At 37.4% G+C, this 22,771-nt stretch overlaps 1 protein-coding gene across 1 annotated transcript; it reads right to left on the reverse strand.

The window, feature by feature from the left end:
- Window positions 1–44: 44 nt before the first annotated feature.
- pak4 (p21 protein (Cdc42/Rac)-activated kinase 4) lies at window positions 45–22,527 on the reverse strand. Its single transcript, XM_079608898.1, has 10 exons — window positions 22,279–22,527; window positions 13,768–13,989; window positions 12,027–12,247; window positions 10,619–11,051; window positions 9,599–10,054; window positions 6,486–6,619; window positions 5,858–5,984; window positions 3,421–3,546; window positions 3,202–3,336; window positions 45–3,119 (listed from the first exon to the last, which is right to left on the reverse strand). The coding sequence occupies exons 2-10, from the start codon at window positions 13,966–13,968 to the stop codon at window positions 2,964–2,966; spliced, it is 1,989 nt and encodes a 662-aa protein (XP_079465024.1). The 5' UTR covers window positions 13,969–13,989; window positions 22,279–22,527; the 3' UTR covers window positions 45–2,963.
- Between the last annotated feature and the right edge of the window lie 244 nt (window positions 22,528–22,771).

Consider the following 22,771-nt stretch of genomic DNA (forward strand, 5'->3'; position numbering starts at 1 on the left):
GCAGGCCTGTCAGTAGCATTTCAAAAAGGATGGTGAAGATGATGAACACATTAGTCCAAAGTAAGTCCGTCAGATATGGGGCAACATCAAGATGATGTCAGAATGCCAGTGAGGACACAAAGTTCATGCTTCTATTCCACCTTCAAAACAATGTTTCTTAAAAACTATCTACATGATGAAAAAAAAAATATGATAAAAAAAAAAAAAAGCAGTGCAAGATTAATTAGAAACCTATTAGGCTTAAAATAAGTCGTCAGCAGAATATGGGCAATCCATTCGTTTTAATGCAGTGACAATCTGAGATGGAGACAAAGTGATAATACAATGTACCCTTTCCATAGAGCATTTGCAGTGATGTCTGTGAGCACCAATTTAGGAACAAAATTGAAAACTTAACACAAAAAAAGCAGATTACCTTACCACAATAAGATCATACTCTGATTGGCTCTGGGAATGAGATTCAGAGAGAAAAAAAAGAGAAGTAATTTCTGGAAGCCATTCAACACGTTCACTGGATCAGTCGTTTGAGACAATCATGCATTATGCCATTTTGCTCACAGTACAGCATTTCTCCATTAACACAATCCAATAACATAAGGCTTGTGATCGAGGAAGTATCCTCTTTCAAAACAGTCAATAGTCATTCAACTTTGCAGGTTTATAATATATAAACATAAATTATTGCATGGCTGGTCGCAAAGCAATTGTGCCACTGGCCAAACAGAATGTGTTTATTTTCAGTTATGCATTAAAGATATTCATGCATTAAGGCATTTTTTTATTTCTTTGTAGAAATGCTAAACTTATGTTGCGTCAGTGCACGGAGGATGTTAAACAACAATCTACAATCCCTACAATATTTCACAGATAAACGTGAGCCTATAAAACGCTACTCTCAATTTCATTATTCATCTCTGAATATACATTTAAATGCTAGCGTATATCCTTTGCTTCAATGCCCGATTGTGATCATTGTTTCACCTTCCGAAAAAGTAACGCAGCCAAGCATGTAAAGATATACCATTATAAACTTTTACTGGTGGGAAGAAAAAAAAAAAATCCTAATAGTGTTTTTATATTAATAATGTCTGTCATTACTTTTCTCAAACCTTCACATCTACAGAGTTATGGTTGCTGTGTTACAGTTTAGGCCATCAGCAAAAGGATTTTTTTTTTTTTAGAAAAACTCTAAATATATACATTAGCTACCGTTTCAGTCTAGGATTAATCTCTACAATTCATCTTCGAACAATTTGTAAATTACCAAATGTAACTGTGACCTTTATATTCACACAAATGTGCATTCACTCGATTCTCTTTAACGATTCAACTTGTACTCATGTGGAGTCACTACAACAAATCTAAATATTTAAACACTTTTCAGTTTTTGTTTTTTTTTGTCAGTGTTTTCAACCACTTTGGTCCTGGATCTTTGTGACTAAGCAAAGAAGATACACAGTCTTAAAGAGATAGTTCACCCCCAAATAAAAATCCTGTCATGTTCTTCCAAACCTGTATGGCATACTTTCATCTGTGGAACATAAAAGAAGATATTTTACACACAATTGTTTGTTGTTGTTGTTGGGCTCCAAGACAACATTGCAAAAAAAGAAAAAGGAGAATAAATGACAGTTTTCATTTTTGTGTGAACTATCCCTTTAACACGATGTGATGTAGTGTGCTTGTTATATGTTTGGACTATAAACTTCCAGTATTTCAGACCATCTTTGGTTGTTCCATTACTCTTCTCTTAAATCCATGAACATGTCATGTCGCTCATATAATAAAGAGCAGTAGTGTAAATTACCAATTATATTAGCATTCCGGCCTATACTTAAGTGTGTGGGATCAAGCGCCATCTATAGGTTCCACTTCCTGTGAACAAGCTCTCGTGAAATAGAGCATACGTAACTCTCAACTATACATTGGTATAGTCCAGCATCTCTCCTTCAAAACGAATCTTTCAGAGAAAGGCCGCGAGTCTTCAAAGATGTAAGCTACTTAGCTGGAGGATTTAAGCACACATGAAAGGATATTCTCCTGCAGACCGCCCTACATGGAAACCAACTCAATATCCTCTGTGGCGTGGCGAAAGTTTTGGAAGAGAAAAAAAACCCTACACCCAACCCTTCCCCCCGTTTATTGTATTAAAAAAGTGGAACAATGTATTAAAGGAGGAAGCTTCATATTGGAGTGCAGCTCAATTTCAGAACAGTGTTTTAAACTTTCACACCGTCACTCAAAACACGCTATGAAAACAAAACCGATATAGCGCTCTACTTTCATTAAAACTAAATTAAAAAGGTCTGAAACAAAACACCTCCAGTGTTTACCATTTCTTAGTGTTGTAACAGGAGCCTAGTGTTTCTTGTAGTCTTTTTTTAATATATATATAAAGTAAAAGGTTTTCTTCAGTAGTTGTTTTCCTGTTCAAATGAATTAATGAGTAGTGTGGTCCTGGTGCAAAAGATGAAGTGCAGGAACAAAGCTTGAGGTTTGGAACAAATCCATCAAATAGTTGCTTTACATTGAGGGCAGATTAGAATCTGCAAGTGGTTCTTTATCATAATGTCTAATCCTCCTTAACTCGGTTCACCCAAAAGCAGTCTTAGAGGTCAAGCATAAAACCACTGAGAACACATGTTCTGGTGTTTCTGAATTAGCCAGAGAGGAAAACCTCTTCGAGCAGAACACTGTGAAGGATCTAATCATGTCTTTTTCATGTCACTAAATGGGGTGTATCCTAAAGGTGTAAAAAAAAAAAAAAAAAAAAGACAGTGGTAAAAATGTTGGTTTGAAAAAGGCCTCAAGATTCATAGCATCAATGGCCTTTTCTCCTAAAATTGACCTGTACAATCATTTCAGATGTTTAAAGTGTGCAGAGTACAGACTCCATCTTTGCATCTGGGTCTTTGCTTTGAGCTCAGTAGAGGGCCTGACAGATCCCGCCCTGCTTTCTCTTCTCATCTCATGCGGTTTTGTCTCATAAGGGGAACGATGCAAGAGGGAGGGCCCGCTTTACTCAGGAAGGGATGCTTTAGCAGCTCTTGAGCTGAGGCCCTCTGGGCAGGATCTCGCACGAGCAACCTGTCCAAGAATCCCTTGAGAAGTGGTGAGACCTATGGATACAGAACAACATCGTAATGTGTAACATTAATGTGTTTTTTGCCTTCATGGTTAAGCAAGAGGTTACAGCTCTACCTTGTGGAGGTTTTTGAGCTTGGGTGGCAAATTGTCTCGGATCATTTTCATAGCCTTGAGAGGAGGCTCATTGAAGTACGGCGGCTCTCCATCTACCATTTCAATCACCATAATGCCAAGTGACCAAATATCCACCTGTAGAAACAGTTTTGTTTGTATAAGCTGGAGTAATGTCAGCAGTAATGCAACATAATATGAAAACAGTAAGATGGGACTTGCCTCTGGTCCATACGGGAGTCTTGAGATGAGCTCAGGGGCCATCCAATAGGGCGTTCCTACAAGAGACTTCCTGCGCTGTACCTCTTTAGAGACCTGGGCACAAAAGCCAAAGTCTGACAGCTTCACCTGCAAAAGAGAATATGGATAAAACCAAAAGAAAGAGGAAGTTATATTACCTGCCAACATAAATGGAGACTTCTATTTAGGCTTGCTTCATTGGCTGGGATTTAACTATTATTATTATGGATCTATAGTTAATTACTCCTCTTTTTAATTGTCTGAGCAAAACCTGTTTGTGTCATGACAACAGTAATCCACACATTTCAGTCATCCACAAAATAACATGAAATTGTATGATTCACCATGTCAATTACATAATTTACCTACAGTGCTCTTCGCAGATCACGTGCACAAGTACGCATGCAAAAATTTGAAAGCAGCTATCAATCAGATCATTATTGAATTTTATTTTGTTCATACAGTTCTGGAAAAAAATTGAGACCACTGCAAAATGATCAGTTTCTCTGGTTTTACCATTTATAGATATGTTTGGGTAAAATTAACATTTTTGTTTTATTCTATAAACTACTGACAACATTTCTCCCAAATTCAAAATAAAAATTAATTTAGAGCATTTATTTACAGAAAACGACAACTGGTCAAAACAACAAAAAAGATGCAGTGTTTTCAGACCTCATATAATGGAAAGAAAATAAGTTCATATTCATTTTAAACAACAAAATACTAAGGTTTTAACTTAGGAAGAGTTCAGAAATCAATCTTAGGTGGAATTCATGCGGAATTTGGCTTGATTCATGCGTCCTTCACAAAGACTAAGCTGCCCGATTGCAGCCTTGCTGAAGTACCCCCAGATCATTCAAACACACAGTCATATATATATAAATAACATTTATAAATGTGTATATATATATATATATATATATGACTGTGTGTGTGTGTGTGTGTGTATATCTCAACATTTATAAGTGTGTGTGTGTGTGTGTGTGTATATATATATATATAAATGTTGTTGATATACATTTATACACACAGTCTTATATATATATATATATAAGACTGTGTGTATAAATGTATATCAACAACATTTATATATATATATATACACACACACACACACACACACACACACACTTATAAATGTTGAGATACACACACACACACACACACAGTCATATATATATATATATATATATATGACTGTGTGTGTGTGTGTGTGTGTGTGTGTGTGTGTGTGTGTGTGTATATATATATCAACAACATTTATAAGTGTGTGTGCATTTATATATATGACTGTGTGTGTGTGTGTGTGTGTGTGTATATATATATATATATATATATATCTCTACAACATTTATAAGTGTGTGTGTGCGTGTATATATTTATTTATTATTTAACCAGGGAAATCCTTTGAGAACAAGTCTCTTTTGCGAAGGAGCCCTGAAATACATAAATCTCAACAACATTTATAAATGTGTGAATTATGCACTGGTGGCTTAATTATTTTTAAATGAATATCATGTGCTCTAAAATATTCACTGTTACATGAAATTACACTGGTAAACGAGCATGTGAAAGTGAAAAATCCCTATTTGCATCACAAATAATAGCTTGAAGTATTTTCTGTGAAAGCTTTTCAAATTTTCTGTGAAAGCTTCTGCAATGCTTGCTTGACTAACTACACAAAAAACTATGGCCTTTGGTATATTTCATGAGAAGCCGCGACAGACATATGCAAGAGGAAATGAAACATGTAAGGTCAAACACATACACAGACAATCAGCCACTGCCGAGAAACAGCTGAGGGTGGCTTAAAGAACTTCCGCCTATTTCAACCACAGACAATGAAACATAGACCCTGTTTAACAAACCACTGCCTATTTCAGAACCATCCAAAAAAAGAGATCTGGTTTTGGTATCATGGTCGGAAATGACTTCTGTGTAATAATATTATATATATTAAAATAATATTTCTGTGAATGCATTAACAAGCATGTAGCTAAAAAAAGAAAGAAAAATGTGCATCACAAGCGACGGTCTTTTAAAACCAGGGTCTATTTGAGGTCTCTTAAATACATAAATTATGGTAAGGTTTTGGTACACAATATAATGTAATTCTGATTTATCTCACTGCTGACTTAAATGGCACATTTAGGTCATCTGTTCATCACACGAGAAGACATGCTAGTCTGAGAACACAAAAGAACAGGTCTGTCAAAAACCTGTTTAAAGATCAACAAAGGTTCTTGGAAAACAACACTACAATGACAGCGAGTAGGACAGTTTTCTGATCTCATAACAAGTCAAAACATGTCATGTAAGGCTTCAGCTCATCTACCTAACTGCAGACAGTAGGGCTAAAGAACTGGTTATCATCTGACGTAATTGAATTTTCACTGAAGAGATGCGAGGGACTTACTCTGCCATCATGGGTGAGAAGAATAGAATCACTCTTAATGTCTCTGTGAATGACTCCCTGGGAGTGAAGGACCGAGAGCGCTTTCAGAACAGACAGACACACAGTGGCGATCTGCTCCTCATTCATCCTGAAAACACAGTCAAACAACATAACTGAAATGTTAAACATTGAATGAAATCCTTAAAGCTGATAAAATGATCATAAAGGCTGAATGGCATGGCACACTGGACTGCTGTGATACTCTGCCACCTAGTGGTACTGCACTATTACTCAGTAACAGGTGAACAGCTATAAATGTGCATAATAACGTATTTCATATTTGTATATTTTAGAATAATTGTATTAAAAAATATATAATATATATATATTTTTAAATTCTGTCACAAAGACAATATAATTATTTATTTCCAAAATATTTGTGGTCTTTCTCGTTTTTTCATTTGTAGTGGCTTAATAGGCATGCTGCAATAAAATAAATAAAACACAAAAAGTTATACAGTAAAATAAAAAATGCAAAGATTTCAAAACTACTAGAACCACAAATTATTTTAAACAGAATCAGAAAGTACAATTGATTAAGAGCATAACTGAAAAACAATTAGTGATTGGACTTCTGAGAAATACTTGCCTGGTATGTGTGACTATGTCAGTTAAAGCTCCACCCTCAAGGAACTCCATGACAACCCAGAGTTCATCGCCCACTAAGTAACTGTTGTACATCTCCACCACGTTCTCATGGTGATAGTCCCGCATGATCACCACCTTAGAAACAAGAAACACAGCAAGCAGACAGTTACTATTCAAACATCTATTTAACCTGTTAGCCTTCAGCGCCACTTTTGAAAAATCCCCAGAAATTGCATACCCAACCTAAAAAAGATTCAATTCATTGACCCTTCGTCCTAAAAGCTCAAGTATGGTCTCATTTGAAAGCTGACACCTGGCACTTTATTGGAAATGTAGAATGAATTATTGTCATAATGAAAAAAAATTATGAATAGCTTCAAAGTTGTGTAAGTTATTAGAAATTTATTTTTATGAAACATCTTCATGAAAATTAAATTGAAGTTGGCCCGTCAGCACTCTAGAATTGCACTCCAGCTAAAGACACATGTGTGACCATGTTATATTTAAAATTTGAAGGTGATAAGTCTAAAACTCTGTATTTTGTTAAATGTTTTTCAAGATCATCTCAAATGACTTTATTTTGAATTGACTCTAAAATGCAAACTTGTGTTTATTGTCATCTATTAGCATCTATTCAGTCTATTGTCTCTATTGTTTTGTGGTGCAAACGAGCCCCATTCAGTGTCACTCTCTCCTGCTCACATTTACACCTTTCCAGCCGGCTTATGGCCATAAATATTATTTTCCTTTGTCTCCATTATAATCGCTAACGACTGGCTAATCACGGTGTTTCACCCCCTAATTTCTTTCATAATCTTCACTTCACATTTGAAACTGTATCAAATGCCTTTCTCAAATAAAGAAATATTTCAGTAAGCATTCCGATTTAGAAAAAAAATCATAAAAAATAACAGCTAGATGGCAGGTGCAACTAGAGAGCTAGCTAGCATGTTAGCTTAGCACACCATCAATACACGACAATTTATGAGATTAAAACCCTGTTTTATGCTCCAAACTTACTTTATAGCGCAAGTCGAGTGTTTTAAATAATCTTCTATGAGCTTATTTGGCTTCAGAAAAGAAAATCAGACAGAAAATAAATGAGTTTATGGTATTCTGCATGTTTGTAAAGTCTATATCGATTAGCATTGCATTATACATATAATCTATTATTATAAAAATACCTGACATGGCTCGAAGAACACAGGTAAATCAAATATCATTGCAATCATGTTTATTGTCTTCAAAACATCTTTATCTGCATGTTATAGCGATCTCTGAAAGCTAACGTTAGCTGTGTTTATGTCAGTGACGTCCTGGAAGGTCACAGGTTATTGTTCTTCTTCGTGAGCTCCCATATTTGGAAAAAACTGTGCATAGAGCGCCCTCATTCTGCTGTATGGATTGAAAACACAGTACATCAGAGTATCCAGCGCTCTTTATGTATACATCGACGCATTTGGATATAAATTCAATAAATATTATTCCTGTCTATAGAAATATGATGTAAACCTATGATGTAAGGAATAATTGACGACAGGCCGTTGAATTATTATAAAAATAATGCACACCCGAGGTGGTAATGCGGTCACGACGCGAAGCGGAGTGGCCGTTACACCTCGGGTGTGCATTATTTTTATAATAATTCAACGGCCTGGAGTCAATTATTCCGCTTATACTACAGTTACCACACCTCGAAATATTGTTCAGATGATGTATTTCAAGACGTTTGTAAAGTTTTTGTCATTAAAACGCTCTTGTATGTAGGACTAATTCCTTGCGCATCTAAACCCATGCTCCGTTGCTAATTCCAAAACGTCATTTTAGAGTTAGTAACGGAGGTTTGAGCCGCTGACAGCAGACTAAAGGCCACTTAATGCTGGACACACACGTAACGACTAGAAACATTCTCTGACTGTGAATGCAGCAGATTTTAAACACCGCTGTGAACACAGACTGAACGCGCTGAAAACGCGTGCATGATCAGTCATAACATAAGTATCAAATTACATCCATAACCGGCCTTAGAGAGAAGCATGTGCGTCAATATTATTATTTATTTATTAATTCAATTCGTTTTAATTAATTCGTTCATTCTTTTTTTCTATTAGTGACAGTAGACTAGACTAATAAATGAAACACAAAGCCCTTTTAACAAGTATAGGCCTATCAATTTTATTTATTTGTTATATTATCTTCAATAATTACGAAAACCCGTGCAACAGGACTATCAATTTATTTAAATATTCAGTTTAATTTTCTATTGATTATGAATAGGACTGTTTACTTTATTTATTAAAATTAAACTACATATGTTTTCATTGATTGTGAAGTTAGACATTGGAAATTGCAGATCAAGCGCATGGGGTGCAGCTTTTCTTGTTATGAATTGTATCGTATTGTCCGTTATTACAGTTGACTACGCGAAGTGATATGGAACTGTAATGAGGTCAAGACCTGCCTGGAACTACTTTAGCTGTGCGGTTCCCTGAAAATAATTGCACACCTCAGAACGTTCGTCAACCAATCAGATTCAAGCATTCAACGGCCCTGTAGTATAAAATATATCAATATTTCTCCAAATCTGCACATTTTTGAGCCAAAAGCCCTGAGGAACGTTGTTTTGTCACGCGTTCTCAAGACAACAGCACCGGAGTTTTTTTCTGAATGGAGCAGCTGACGCTCATAATTCATATTAAAGGTATCGACTCATTTTTTCATTACATAAATCCTGACACAAATTAAGACATAACTGTCACTATAAGTTTCTCAGAATACAATAGTGGTCAAATACTGAAACGTGAGACTTATATATTTTTAATGATGTATAGTTTGTCAAGGTAATAACATTAAATCTGATAGTAACTTTGAACTATTTAAAAAAAAAACGCTTCAGAGCGTCCTCGCTCTGGTGAAGGCTAACAGGTTAAGTGGCTAAGGAAAGAAATGGAGGAAAATCAACCAGCAATAATACTTTTCACAATGTCTTCATGTACAATCCAAAAACAGTGTATACTGAAGAAGAAGGTCAGCTCCTATGTGCTGCATATCACACAAAAACACCCATCTGAACATCCAATTATAACACAGTAATCTCGTGTGGGTTGCACCCACCTCGTTAAACAGCAATTCTCGTCGCTGCTGTTTTCTCAGATCCATCTTCTTCACAGCCACCAGCTTGCCTGTGGTCTTCACTGTAGCGATACAAACAATGCCAGTGGAACCTTCCCCAATCTTGATGTAGTGGTCCAGATAAGTTCGTGGGTCCCCGGGGTCAACCACCATCTGTAGAGCAGCACGGAACTGCTCGTGGGAGACCCGCTGTGGCTCCCTCTGAGGCGAGCGCGCCTGCTGGGGTGGTGCAGCCGGGGCGGGTGGTTTTGGTGCCGGGGGAATCTGCTGGTTGTGAGGAGGCTCAGGGCCTAAGGCTGGATGGGAGGCGTGATGCTGGGGCTCGGCTCTGTGTTGCCCCTGAGAAGAAGTTTTAGTGCCGCTGCTGCCTCCCCGGACTGCCCCAGTAGAGGGGCCGTTGTGGTGGGAAGGCTCATGAGATTTGGCTGGTTTTAAATCCTGCATAATATGGATAAATGAGAATTTATATATTAATATGTTGTGTAACAGTACATTGGATCTGTGCATAAGCTCATAACTGACAGCAGCCTAATAAACCGAAAGGTGTCAAAGAACAAAAGACAAATAGAAAGTCACTGTTGGCTCTTGAGAACTTTCTTAATTTTAATTGTAAGCAATGATCTGCATTTCATTTATACAATGAAGGCTATCCAGTGTTATTTTATATTTGATTACTTTTTTTAATATCTGTAGTATTTCATCCAAATACTACCATTGGACCCACCTGAAAAACTTAAAAGCCATGTTTATTTTATTTATCTTTATTCTATAGTATTTATTCATGATATAAATTGCTTTACTTGTCTTTTTTGTAAATTCAGTTTTAAATAAAGCCTCCCTGTGCTGTGTGAAAAGCTATTGCAACAAAAATACCCAAATTATCAAAATTTAATAAATAATTCTAAGATAATAAAAATATCTATATGCCAGCCCTACAAAAAACATGTATAATAATTCATGTTCTAGAAACATAGTAGTATATTTAGTTTGATTTCTGTGTACCTGACCACTGGGGCTTCTTCCAGAGTCACTTTCAGCACGTGGGTATGTGTTGAACGGTCGGCCAGTCTGCTGTGCCGTCTTTATTACTCCCTCTGTAACAGGTAGGTTAGGGGTGCGGATATTTGGCCCAGAGAGTGGTCTCTTCTCACGGGGCGACTGTGGGCTACTGTCCCGTCCAGTGTAGCTGGATTTGGGCCTCCTATCATTGGCCCCCTCTCTCCTTACTACCTGATCATGATGATCACGTGGTTCTCGATCTCGTTCTCTGTGCTGGGGCGGTGCAACTGGCCCTCCTGACCAGTCGGGCTCTTTGTGTCTGTTGGGCTCCTGACCACGAGGCTGCTGGTGAGGTCTGCTGTCCTCTCTGGATGAACGGGCTGGACGCTGAGACTGTCTGGGATCAGCACTTGGGTGCCCTTGACGCGGTTTCTCCCTACATGGACAAAAAAAAAACCAGCCTCACTGTCAATATCGGCATGATAGTCACTGGAAACTAGGGGTGTAACGGTACATGTATTCGTACCGGACCGTTTCGGTACAGGACTTTCGGTACGGTTCACATGTGCACCGAATGCAATCTTTCACGTAAATTAGGCTAGTTTTGTGTGCGGAACATGCGTCAATTCCGAGTTTCCACACGAACATATTAAGTGTCGGAAGGCTCCCCGTTGCACTGATTAAATCTGATTAATCATTTTTGTGATTCAAATACATGTAAAATATTACCATAACATCTGTCTTCCTGTGTGCGGAAATTTGTTTATGTTGCTGTGACAACGAAACGCGTGTATGCGCACCTGTGTTAAGAGTGCTTGTTTCTCCATGCGCGCTGATGTGCTCATCTGTTGACATTTCCAAATGCCTTTCAGTTGCTTAATAAAAGCAGGCTTTCCACACAAACAAACGTACATGTGTCATTAGTATGAGAAAAAAAATGGGATTTTAACTCTCGGGTCGGGCTCGGACCTAAATATCTTTATGCCTGTCGGGCTTGGGTCGGGTTCGGTTACTGCTGTCTAAAATCTACAGCCTAAAATTCAGCCCGAATCGATCACCACATACACGGCACGCTCGCTAGCGTCATGGCCAATATTGGTTTAAGAGTATTTTATTTAGTGGAGAACTTTGCAGCAGTATTTTATTTCTTATTCTTTTTTTATTTGTAATTTTTTTAAATTATATTTTATTAAAAAGTGTGTTTAAAAAAGTGTAAACAAATTGTTAAAAAAAGTTTATAGTAAACAACCAGCAGTTTAATGTTTTGCATTTCTTTCCCTTACTTTACCGAAAATGAACCGAACCGTGACTTTAAAACCGAGGTACGTACCGAACCGTGATTTTTGCGTACCGTTACACCCCTACTGGAAACCTAAATTTTATTTTGAAGTAAGTGATGTCAGTTGTGCACCTCTCTTTGCTGTCTCCATAGCGATCAGGATGTCTGTATTGGGGGTATTCTCCGTTCTCGTGGCCCCCTATTGATGACCCGGAGTCTCTGCGTGGTGGTGGTTGTGGTGGTGGGCTGCCTCTCCGCAGAGAGTTTGAGCGGATCACCGACATAGTCTCAAACTCATCCAGGAGCCACGTGAGAGAGCCATCGTCACCGATCTTACGACCCCGCACGATTGCCTGTGCAATACAAACAGGTTATGAGGCATTTATGGAGAAAAGATAAGAGGGAAAAGGCAAAAGATAACAAAATACATACACACACAGAGTAGTGTTGTCAAAAAAAAAGTATACTAGTATATATAAAAATGTTCCAATACTCAATTTCCCACAGTATCGAAACACAGATACCAGCGGTGCATTCTCATCCCTCTCTTCTGTTCAACAGCTAGTAAAAACACGGCCGCTTCCCCTCACTCACTCGTCTCATTCGCTCCAGTTAAATAGTGTTGCTGCTACAGGCTGATTGTGCGCATGCATAAAATTTTACTTTTTCCGGCTAAGGATGTCATGAGAACCGATACTTCGGTACTAAGTCTGTATCAACATTTTTAAATCCTGACGGTACTTGCTTTTCTACAAGACTGGTGGTACCGAAAATAAAATATGATATATGAAGCAATAGAATGAACACTGAAAGTAACAGAAGCTCCTACAATACATTTTAACAGGCAAAATTAGGCATGAAAATAACTGAAAAAATATATAAATTTTCTAAAAGAATTTAAGCCAACTAATTTGATTCATATTCTTTTGGTTTCTCTACCAAATATTTTTTTTAAATTACAAATGCAATGAATTTACATGTATCGTTACTGTGTATTGGCAAGTACCAAAAATGAAAGTATCGGTATCGGATTCATCCCTAGTAATTTGTTTGTTTACTTTTTTTGTATATTCAATTGAAAGTTTGAAAATCAAGCTTTCTTGTGCTGTAAGATATTGCAAAAAAAAAAAAATTAGGTGAGAATTATAATGGTAATTGATCAATCCTTATGTGAATAGCTAAAAGCCCAAATTAAAATATGTTCATCATATAAAGCGATCATGTCTCTGTAGAAAACTTGGATAAAACTGTTTGATTCATATTTCTTACTGTTATGATGGGCTGGTTTCACAGACAGGGCTTAGAATAAGCCAGGCATCAGGATTAGGGCTTAGTTCAATAAGGACATTTAAGTAGCTTTTATAAACGTGCCCTGGAAAAAAACATTACTGGTGTACATCTTGAGACAAAACAATGACACTGACATATTTTAAGAAACATCAGAGCAAGTTGCTTTCAGTTAAAACACGCATTTAAGTTTTAGCGGTTTTAAGACGCTGTATGTCAGTTTTTCCCCATGGTATCGGAAACGAATATTTTTCAAGGTATCGTATCGAAATAAAAAATTCCAGTAATGTGAGAACACGAATACAGAAGTTCCAAGTCTTACTCTCACACATTCAATTATTTTGTAGATCCAGCGACAGGTAAAAAGTACCAATTCTAATATTTTATATATAAGTTCCAATATTTTATTTTAATGAAATCAGTTTCCCAGATTCGCAACCCTACTTGTAAACATAACCAAGAATCATTATTAATCATTTATCTTTAGTAAATCCAAAACTTAGTACTTAATCTCATCGATTGACAAAAACTACAAGCTTAAATCAAAACCTAAACCAAACACACAAGCTGAGTCCTTCCCTCTGACCTTGCGTGGCTCTACAGTAGTGATGACTGTGGCGTCGATGAAGGGTTTGGGCCTCTTGGCTGTGTCCTCAATGAGGCTCTGCCATTGGCGCGGAAGCCCCACGAACTTCTGCTCATGCTCATCAAAATCAGTGTGGACACGATGCTCAAAGTTGGAGGGTGCCGAGATCTGGACACGTTGCTTTTTCTTCTTGCTGAACATGGCTGCAGTAGATCATCAGACCTAGAACCAGGGAAAGACAAAAATAATGATCTGCTAAATCATTCAGTGAAACCTCTCCGAGTCATACACTAGCATTAGTTTTGGGTCAATAAAACAATTTGACATAAATTAATGCTTTTATTCAGTATAGATGAAACTTAGTGACAGTAAAGACATTACATGATACACAATCTATTTAAAAAACGCTGTTAATTTGAACTTTTTATTCATAAAATAATATTGGGGGGGGGGGGGGGGGGGGGGTATCACAGTCTCCACAAATAATATTACACAACAGCACAACAAATTGAGAATAATAATAATAATTGTTTCTTAAACACCAAATCAGCATATTAGAATGATTTCGGAAGGATCCTGTGGACACTGAAGACTTTTGCCATCTCAGAAATAAATTACATCTTAAAATATATTCAAAATTTGTAAAACGGTTATTTTAAATTGTACAAATATTTCACAATACTTGTTTATATTTACTGTAATTTCGATCAAATAAAAGCAGCATTGGTGAGCAAAAGAGACTTCCTTTAAAAAACAAAGAAAAACAATCCAAACTTTTCAGCAGTAGTGTACTGTACATCGCAAGAAATAACTTGATAGCAATTAACACTAGCCTGTTCATCCACAAAACATTGGGAGAGACACACAGTCAGCTGTTCATTTTAAAATGTCAGCTCTCTCACTTCACCTTTCTGAGCATTTCAACAACAGTCTCTTTATGCAGTACAAAACAAAGCAGTCCAGCTCTCCATGCTTTCCCTTTTCTCGCTTTTGCCCTGCCCATTCTCTCCATGGGAATCAGAGACACTCCCAGAATCCAAATACTGGACTCTGATATGATTGGGCCGAAACCCCCTCCCACACCTGACAGACTGAGCCTGGGAAAACTCAGCTGCTTCCTGGGACGATGCAGCAGCAAGAGGCATTTTTCAAAAGAGTGAAGCATTTGAAGTGTAACCTGATCTTTTGGGACGATGTCAGCTGGGGCATGAGGTCACAGCTTCAGGAGTCTTGGAATCCATGTGAATGTTTTATGAAGTGCTAGTTTCCAACATTGAGGGTAATGAAAACATTCAGAGTGAGTGAAGAACTCAAAAGTTGCAGAACTGGAAAGTACCGGTATTTCAAAATAGTTTCTGGAAGCAGATATGTATATATATATTCACTAGAGGAAGAAAGCGTGCACAAGCACTGCAGAGGAAACATTAGTTTACAACATGGTGATGAGCAGTCATAACTCATTTGACATTTTTATGAGCAACTGTGTCACTCATGCTAGCAACTTATTACTTATCACTCATGCTTATAGCAACTTAAATGTACCTTGGAGCAAGCTGGCGCTGAGGGGACATTTTAAGGCCACAATAATAGGTGCATTTACATGGAGCATTGTTTTCCGAGCAGTAGGGGTGTAACGGTACATGTATTCGTACCGGACCGTTTCGGTACAGGACTTTCGGTACGGTTCACATGTGCACCGAATGCAATCTTTCACGTAAATTAGGCTAGTTTTGTGTGCGGAACATGCGTCAATTCCGAGTTTCCACACGAACATATTAAGTGTCGGAAGTCTCTGCGTTGCACTGATTAAATCTGATTAATCGTTTTTGTGATTCAAATACATGTAAAATATTACCATAACATCTGTCTTCCTGTGTGCGGAAATTTGTTTATGTTGCTGTGACAACGAAACGCGTGCATGCGCGCCTGTGTTAAGAGCGCTTGTTGCTCCATGCGCGCTGATGTGCTCATCTGTGGACATTTCCAAATGCCTTTCAGTTGCTTAATAAAAGCGGGCTTTCCACACAAACAAACGTACATGTGTCATTAGTATGAGAAAAAAAATGGGATTTTAACTCTCGGGTCGGGCTCGGACATAAATATCTTTATGCCTGTCGGGCTTGGGTCGGGTTCGGTTACTGCTGTCTAAAATCTACTGCCTAAAATTCAGCCCGATCACCACATACACGGCACGCTCGCTAGCGTCATGGCCAATATTGGTTTAAGAGTATTTTATTTAGTGGAGAACTTTGCAGCAGTATTTTATTTCTTATTCTTTTTTTATTTTTTTTAAATTATATTTTATTAAAAAGTGTGTTTAAAAAAAGTGTAAAATTGTTAAAAAAAGTTTATAGTAAACAACCAGCAGTTTAATGTTTTGCATTTCTTTCCCTTACTGTACCGAAAATGAACCGAACCGTGACTTTAAAACCGAGGTACGTACCGAACCGTGATTTTTGCGTACCGTTACACCCCTACCGAGCAGTAAGGCTGGGTAATTAATTAATTCATTACATTTATATATAGCGCTTTTCTCGACACTCAAAGCGCTTTACACAAGGGGGAATCTCCTCAACCACCACCAAAGTGCAGCATCCACCTGGATGATGCGACGGCAGCCATATTGCGCCAGAACGCCCACCACACACCAGCTTACTGGTGGAGAGGAGACAGTGATGAAGCCAATTAGTATGTATATATGGGGATGATTAGGAGGCCATGATGGACAGAGGCCACTTGGCAAATTTGGCCAGGACACTGGGGTAACACACCTACTCTTTCGAAAGACATCCTGGGATTTTTTGTGACCACAGAGAGTCATGACCTCGGTTTAACGTTTCATCCGAAGGACGGGAATCGAGTTTGATACTTTTTAGGCACCGACCGAATTGCCTCGATACCATCAAGTATCAAAAAATGTATTGTCTTTCGGTACCAAATATTGATACCTAAGGGGTTAAAAAAACTAGTTTATGTCGGTTATGCCCAAATCTGTGCCTCTCACGTGAGGCTGTAGTGTGCAAGCGTACCAACCCCCAATACGTGATTCAATAAGATAATTGGTGCCAAGACTGATATACTAATATTATTTATTTATATATATATATACGATTGTAAAATAGCACAGCTTTTAAAATATCTAAACGTACACTCTTAACATCAGTCAATCAAGCATTATATTATGATATTATGATTAATCAAGCACTATTTAATGATATAACTTTAGTAATTAACTAAGTAAGGGATAATGTATAGCGAGGCGGTTGTTGTAGCGAATACAATCCCGACAGGCTGATCGGGACCCCGATGTGAAGCGGATCCCGCTTATTACATGGCTACCTACCAAATAAATCAATTTGACAAAATATTTATTAAAAAAACTATTGTATTGCTTCCGTTGAACACCGTGTCCATGGCAACTCTCTGTTTTTCATGGCAACGGTGTGTTATACTTAGCAGCGGTCTGTTATCAAGAAATAACAGACCGCATTCTACATTAGAATTTAACCAAGCCATGTAATAATTGAATATAATAATACTATTACCAATTCTACTAATAATAATAATATACAACGCTCTAAGGATTGATGAGCTGCTGGGATCATGAAAATTAATCACATTGTCAGCAGTCGCTCTAAATTATTTGCTTGAATCAAAACAGGGACGGTAATCATGCATGTATGTAATGGCATGTAAGACTCTCACTGTCTTTGTGTGCAAGAAACACAGTACTGTCACAGCAAAGTGACGGCGAGTTGTGCACATGTATTCACACTAGAGTTTACGGTACGTCAAATACAGGTACACTGTGCATCCATTGAGCTGAATTAAAATAGTACAGATCGCTTGACGGAGAGCGAAACTCAAGCACTCAGTCAGTGTTCAGCCAGCGAGTGAAAATATATCTATGCTAAACTTTTACTTAGCCTCTAACACACACACTGGCGAGTACAATCTAAGAATTGATTAGCCAATGGCTAATGGTAGACAATAGACATTATTTAGCCGCCGAGTGAAGATTTACTCGCATTGTAGAGGGTTGCGTTTAGTCAACTAGCAGACAGCACATGAATATACATAAACCAGAAACAAAAGAGTTGTACCATTTCAAAATGGAAGTGCGTCATGAAGCTCAGTGCAAGTAGTCCATTTGGCAGACAAATATGTTAACTACAGATAATATCAGAGTATACGAATCATTAAGCAGATGAGCTAACAGTAATGTTACATAAGTAAATGAATGCGCCAAAAAAGAAAACATTTGCATTAAGCTGAGCTGGCAAAACAAATGTACAACACTCAATATAGTCGTGGCGTGCAAATACTAAGGAAAAAGGAAGCAATTTCAAACCCATCTGAGCTTACGATTACATGCTATACAGAAAAACTGAGGCTGTTAACTTGCACCTGTGAGATTGTTTCTTTGGAACAGGTGAGGATCAAACATGAGTGACAGGAGCAGGTTCTCTAGCAGAGATCTACAGCTACAGCTGCTTCACACACACGACAGACGACACAGAAATACAAATGCAATACAATACTAACACTGTGTAAATTAATCATTTTTCCATAAACACTTCCTGTTCTATGACATCAGCCCACGAAAGGTTTGAAATGTTTACAAAAGAGCACTAATCGATCACGCTTTGTGTCTGACATTAAAAAGTGTAAACCAGTTAATCTCGAACAGTCAAACACTTCCTGGTTGAGTCTGGCATTCCAGACACATACCATTATGCACTGGTGAACAGTGAGAAAGACGTCTCTGTGGTCAACGCTCTCGAGACGAGCCCTGGCCAGGAAGACTATCTCTCCTTATTAACAGGCAATCCGCAGAGACACTGACCCCTCAAAACGACCCAAAGAGTTGGGGAAACAATTCAAGTAGACTGATATCTTTGTAAAAGTTTGTACTTGTAGTATAAAGCTATAGCTTAGCAGAAACAGGCCTGCGGTGTTTGTTTTTACAAGCCCAGTACAGACAGAGCACTGCAAAAACAGCTTGACCTTGGACTAAACTCTGTCATTAGAGGTCTTCTTATCAGACCAACCCAGTGTTTACAGAACCTGCTGCTTCTGTCCACTAAAATGCTGTGATTAAAACAAGAGCAAACAAAGCAATGTTGCTTGTTTTAGACAAAGTTTTCCCACCAATTCTCCACAATTTCCAGACAAAAACTTAATTTTACACACATAACTAGGGGTCTCAGTTCTCACTTTGAATACACATGGATCTTTTAATGTTTCGGGCCATTCATCAGAAACAAAACACTGAGTCTCCTTTTGAATATTCCAGGTAATGCATGTATAATGCAACAAAAACAACAGTGCTTTTCTTGTTGGCCAACAACCGTTATTTGTTATTCAGTCATTGTGCAGCACTAAAAGCAGTAGCCTAAACTCCAATGTGATAATGTCCCACAATGCTTTGCATGTGCTACATACACAAAGTCTTTATGTGAACTTGACTGCAGGTCAGAGCTTGATAGAGGGCTTTTCTGATGGAACGATTACACATCTTCTCGCCAAAGACAACAGTACAGTGTTCAGTACAGGGACTCACAAAAACACACGTGCAAGTTGGAAAGTGGCATCACTTTGCAGCTGATGGGTAATTAGGTAATGCGCTACTGAACAACTTTTGCAACAATAGATTCAACTCAGTTAAAGTATTCTGAAATACAAACCAAAACAACTAGTAAATAAACATGTTAAAAATCGCTAATTTTAAAACATTAGAAAATATTGTTGCTTTCCTACAGTGTTTTAAAACTGAATTCTCATCGCAATAACACATAGCCTAGTCCAATAAAACAACAACAGCTAAGCATTCTACATACACCCAAAAAGTTCAAACAAAGTGAGATGAGCCTTAGGAACTGATGCAGCTTTATTGGCTGCCACTTGCTCCTTTATTAAAAAGCTTTTGGTGATGGCTTATATACATTACTCAAAGGTTTGGGGTCAATTAGATTTTTTATTTAGGCTATACTTTTATTAAAAAAGGGACAGCAAAAGACTCATATTCTTTTAAAAGATTATATTTCAAATAAATGCTATGTCCACACAAAAGTGAAAGAAAAAAAAGCAGCATAAGCCCAACTATGTTTCTTGAGCACCAAATCAGCGTATTAGAATGATTTCAAAGGATCATTTGACAACATTAAAGACTAGAGTAATGCACACTGAAATGGACATGCATAAATTAAATGTTTTAATAAATACTTGGAATATAATAATTTTTATGATGTGAATCATGGGGCAAGTAAAGATATAGGCTGTACACGCATATTAACAAATAAAAAAGTTGTTTTAAAATGTAATAATTTCTCACAATATCACTGTTATTGCTGTATTTTTTATAAAATAACAGCATTCTTCTTTCAAAACTCTTACTGACAGCAATCTTTTGTAACACCGTCAAAACAGAAGAAATAGAATAATTAAAAATCAAGTCCACATGTTGGCTATTGAAAAAAAATCAGTAACGGTTGCAAAAAAAAACAAAAAAAATCCTTTGACCGATTGTGACAAGGCAATGTTGTCCAGACAGCAATTTCCATGGGGAAGACCTGAAATTCATATCAGAGCTCTAGACAAAGAAACACAGGAAAAATTGCCTCTAAAGCCAGAAGGGACAGTCTCATTCAATCCCTTTTCATTAAAAATGACCAGATTCATTTGAAATTTGAGTCAATGTCATTGAGAAGCAATACAACCGGGAAACTGAATGTTTAAACCTACGGTATACTGAGTGCAGAATACAACATTTAACACCACACTTTGTGTTTAGGGTTTCACTTTTATTCCTTCATTTAGAACTTAATGAGCAAAAGTCAAACGCTGGGCTAAAGTAAGCGGTAGCATGGGAGATTGCACATTATGAGTGACCCTGTCCGGCACTGAAGTATTTAAGGAATGTTTGGAGTGCCCGGTACAGACTGCACCCCTGACTGAATCTCCCATCACACCTCCTCGAAGCTGACAAACTCACGGCTGCTGGAAACAAGTATAGGAGCAAAGAAAGTGAAACTACAACCAACGAGGAACATGGTTAGAGACTGCGTTGTTATCACTCTTTATAGTAGTTTACCATCACAAAGATAAAGGCAGCATTCCAATTATATTTACTGTTGCACACATAATTATAAAAGCACAGATAGACTAAAACTATCAATTTCTAAGGGCTATATCAACATGATCAAAACGTTGCAGAAAAACCTGTCATACACAATCTACTACACTTGTTAGTTACAGACAAAGTCCTTTTAGTACAATGGTAAATATGTCTACCTTCAGTTCGTGGTACACGTCTTTTTTATTGTGCAATCTTTAATGATTTTCTTTTTAAGTAAACGTAAAAAATATTGTTAGATATAGGTCAAGAGAGAAATGCATTACATTTTTGTTGAGAGCTTCATATTATCACTATATCATACTATAAGGGCCATTAAAGCCTGATATGATATGATACAAAACACATATGCAGGTTTTATTGTGTCTAAAGTATCAATAAACTGTTCCATTAAAAAAATGTAAGACCAAACAAGCTGACATACTGAATATGTTGATTGATTAAACAATTGCTTTACACCTGTTAGAAAAGGAAGGTCTCTTTTAAATTATGTAAACAATGACTCTGATGATACGATTCATAACTTACACTAAATCAACCTGTCATCACCAATGGAATCTAGTATCAACTTAGCTCAACACGATGATTTTGAGAAACGCAGCCCAGAATCGATACTACAGCTGAAACCATACACTGCCCACTCAAAACCATCGATACCAAACATTGCACGACTACAAATTTACAACTTGTTATCATTCACATTCGGAAGATTCGTTAGAATGTACTGTGAACTTAATTACATATTTTATGCAAAATAAACTAAAATAGCTTAGTTACGGTAAGGACAGTGTCAGCATCATAGCTTATAAGACACGTAAAAAGTCGCTCCCACATTATAGGGATTAACAAGCTCTAACTGAACAGCAAGTCTAATTTATTTATTTAACGTTACTGTATTAACGTTATGTCACTAGCTGCACCACCAGTAACGCGAAAACACTTTAGTCAAACTTTCAAGTAGTCTCAGGCGCCTTCTGACACTAATTTAACGAATAATTTATTCCTTTTCAGATAGCAGTTCGGGAGCAGCTCACAAATCTATCTCTTGATCCGAATCTTGAGTGAAAAGTGGATCTGGAATGATGGCATTATTTGCAGACTACTGTAACGTTAACTCATTCACAATCTATAACTGAAAACATAGATACAAACTTCAGCGGTTTTAGAAACGGAGTAACTTTCTAGTTAGTATCTTTTATCACTTAAAGTAATGTTTTGACACTCGGTGAACCAAGCTACTTAGCTAGCTGTGAGGAATTAGCTAAACTAGCACGACGAACAAACTTACCGAAACTACAGACTGACACACAAAACAAACTGCGATGGCACACAGACGACTCTCGTTTGTAATACAAATCGTGTTCTAAAAGTCCTACCTGTGGTGAGAAGAGTGTTCGATGAAAAATAAACTTCATATGGTCGGTTAAGTTTCTTGAGAGTAAAGTTAGCTTCAGCGGGCTAAGTGCGCGTATCAGTCTCACTGAAGCCCTCACGAGCGCGCTGCTCGTGCTCTCTGCGCCATATTCACGATGAACCTTCATCCGGGGAACTGACCACCGAGCGCTGGCCCCAGCATGCCGTGCTCACAGCCAGAGTACTATACATTGTAATCACCATGTAATTTCAGTGTAACATTTTTATGTATGTGTATTTATTTAATTATTACTTTATATTGTTAATAAAAAGTCTGCTATAATTGTAAGTGTACTAATGAATAAGAAATCTATATTTACGTTCAAAAAGAGTACATGAAGAGTGATACAATAATTCAAAATGATAAATTAAGATTATTATCTTATTTTCCTGCCAATATTAGTACGCGAGTGTATTAAAATCACATAGAAACATGATTTGTGACACTTCAGTAGA

The sequence above is a fragment of the Phoxinus phoxinus genome (genome assembly GCF_949152265.1).
Source record: "Phoxinus phoxinus genome assembly, chromosome: 4".
Lineage (NCBI taxonomy): Eukaryota > Metazoa > Chordata > Actinopteri > Cypriniformes > Leuciscidae > Phoxinus > Phoxinus phoxinus.

Coding starts and splice junctions, on each gene's coding strand:
- pak4 (XM_079608898.1), bottom strand. CDS start 13,968: ATGTTCAGCAAGAAGAAAAAGCAACGTGTCCAGATCTCGGCACCCTCC. Junction 6,620..9,598: donor GAGAATTGCTGTTTAACGAG/GTGGGTGCAACC, acceptor CTTGTTTCTAAG/GTGGTGATCATGCGGGACTA. Junction 5,985..6,485: donor GACATAGTCACACATACCAG/GCAAGTATTTCT, acceptor CTGTGTTTTCAG/GATGAATGAGGAGCAGATCG.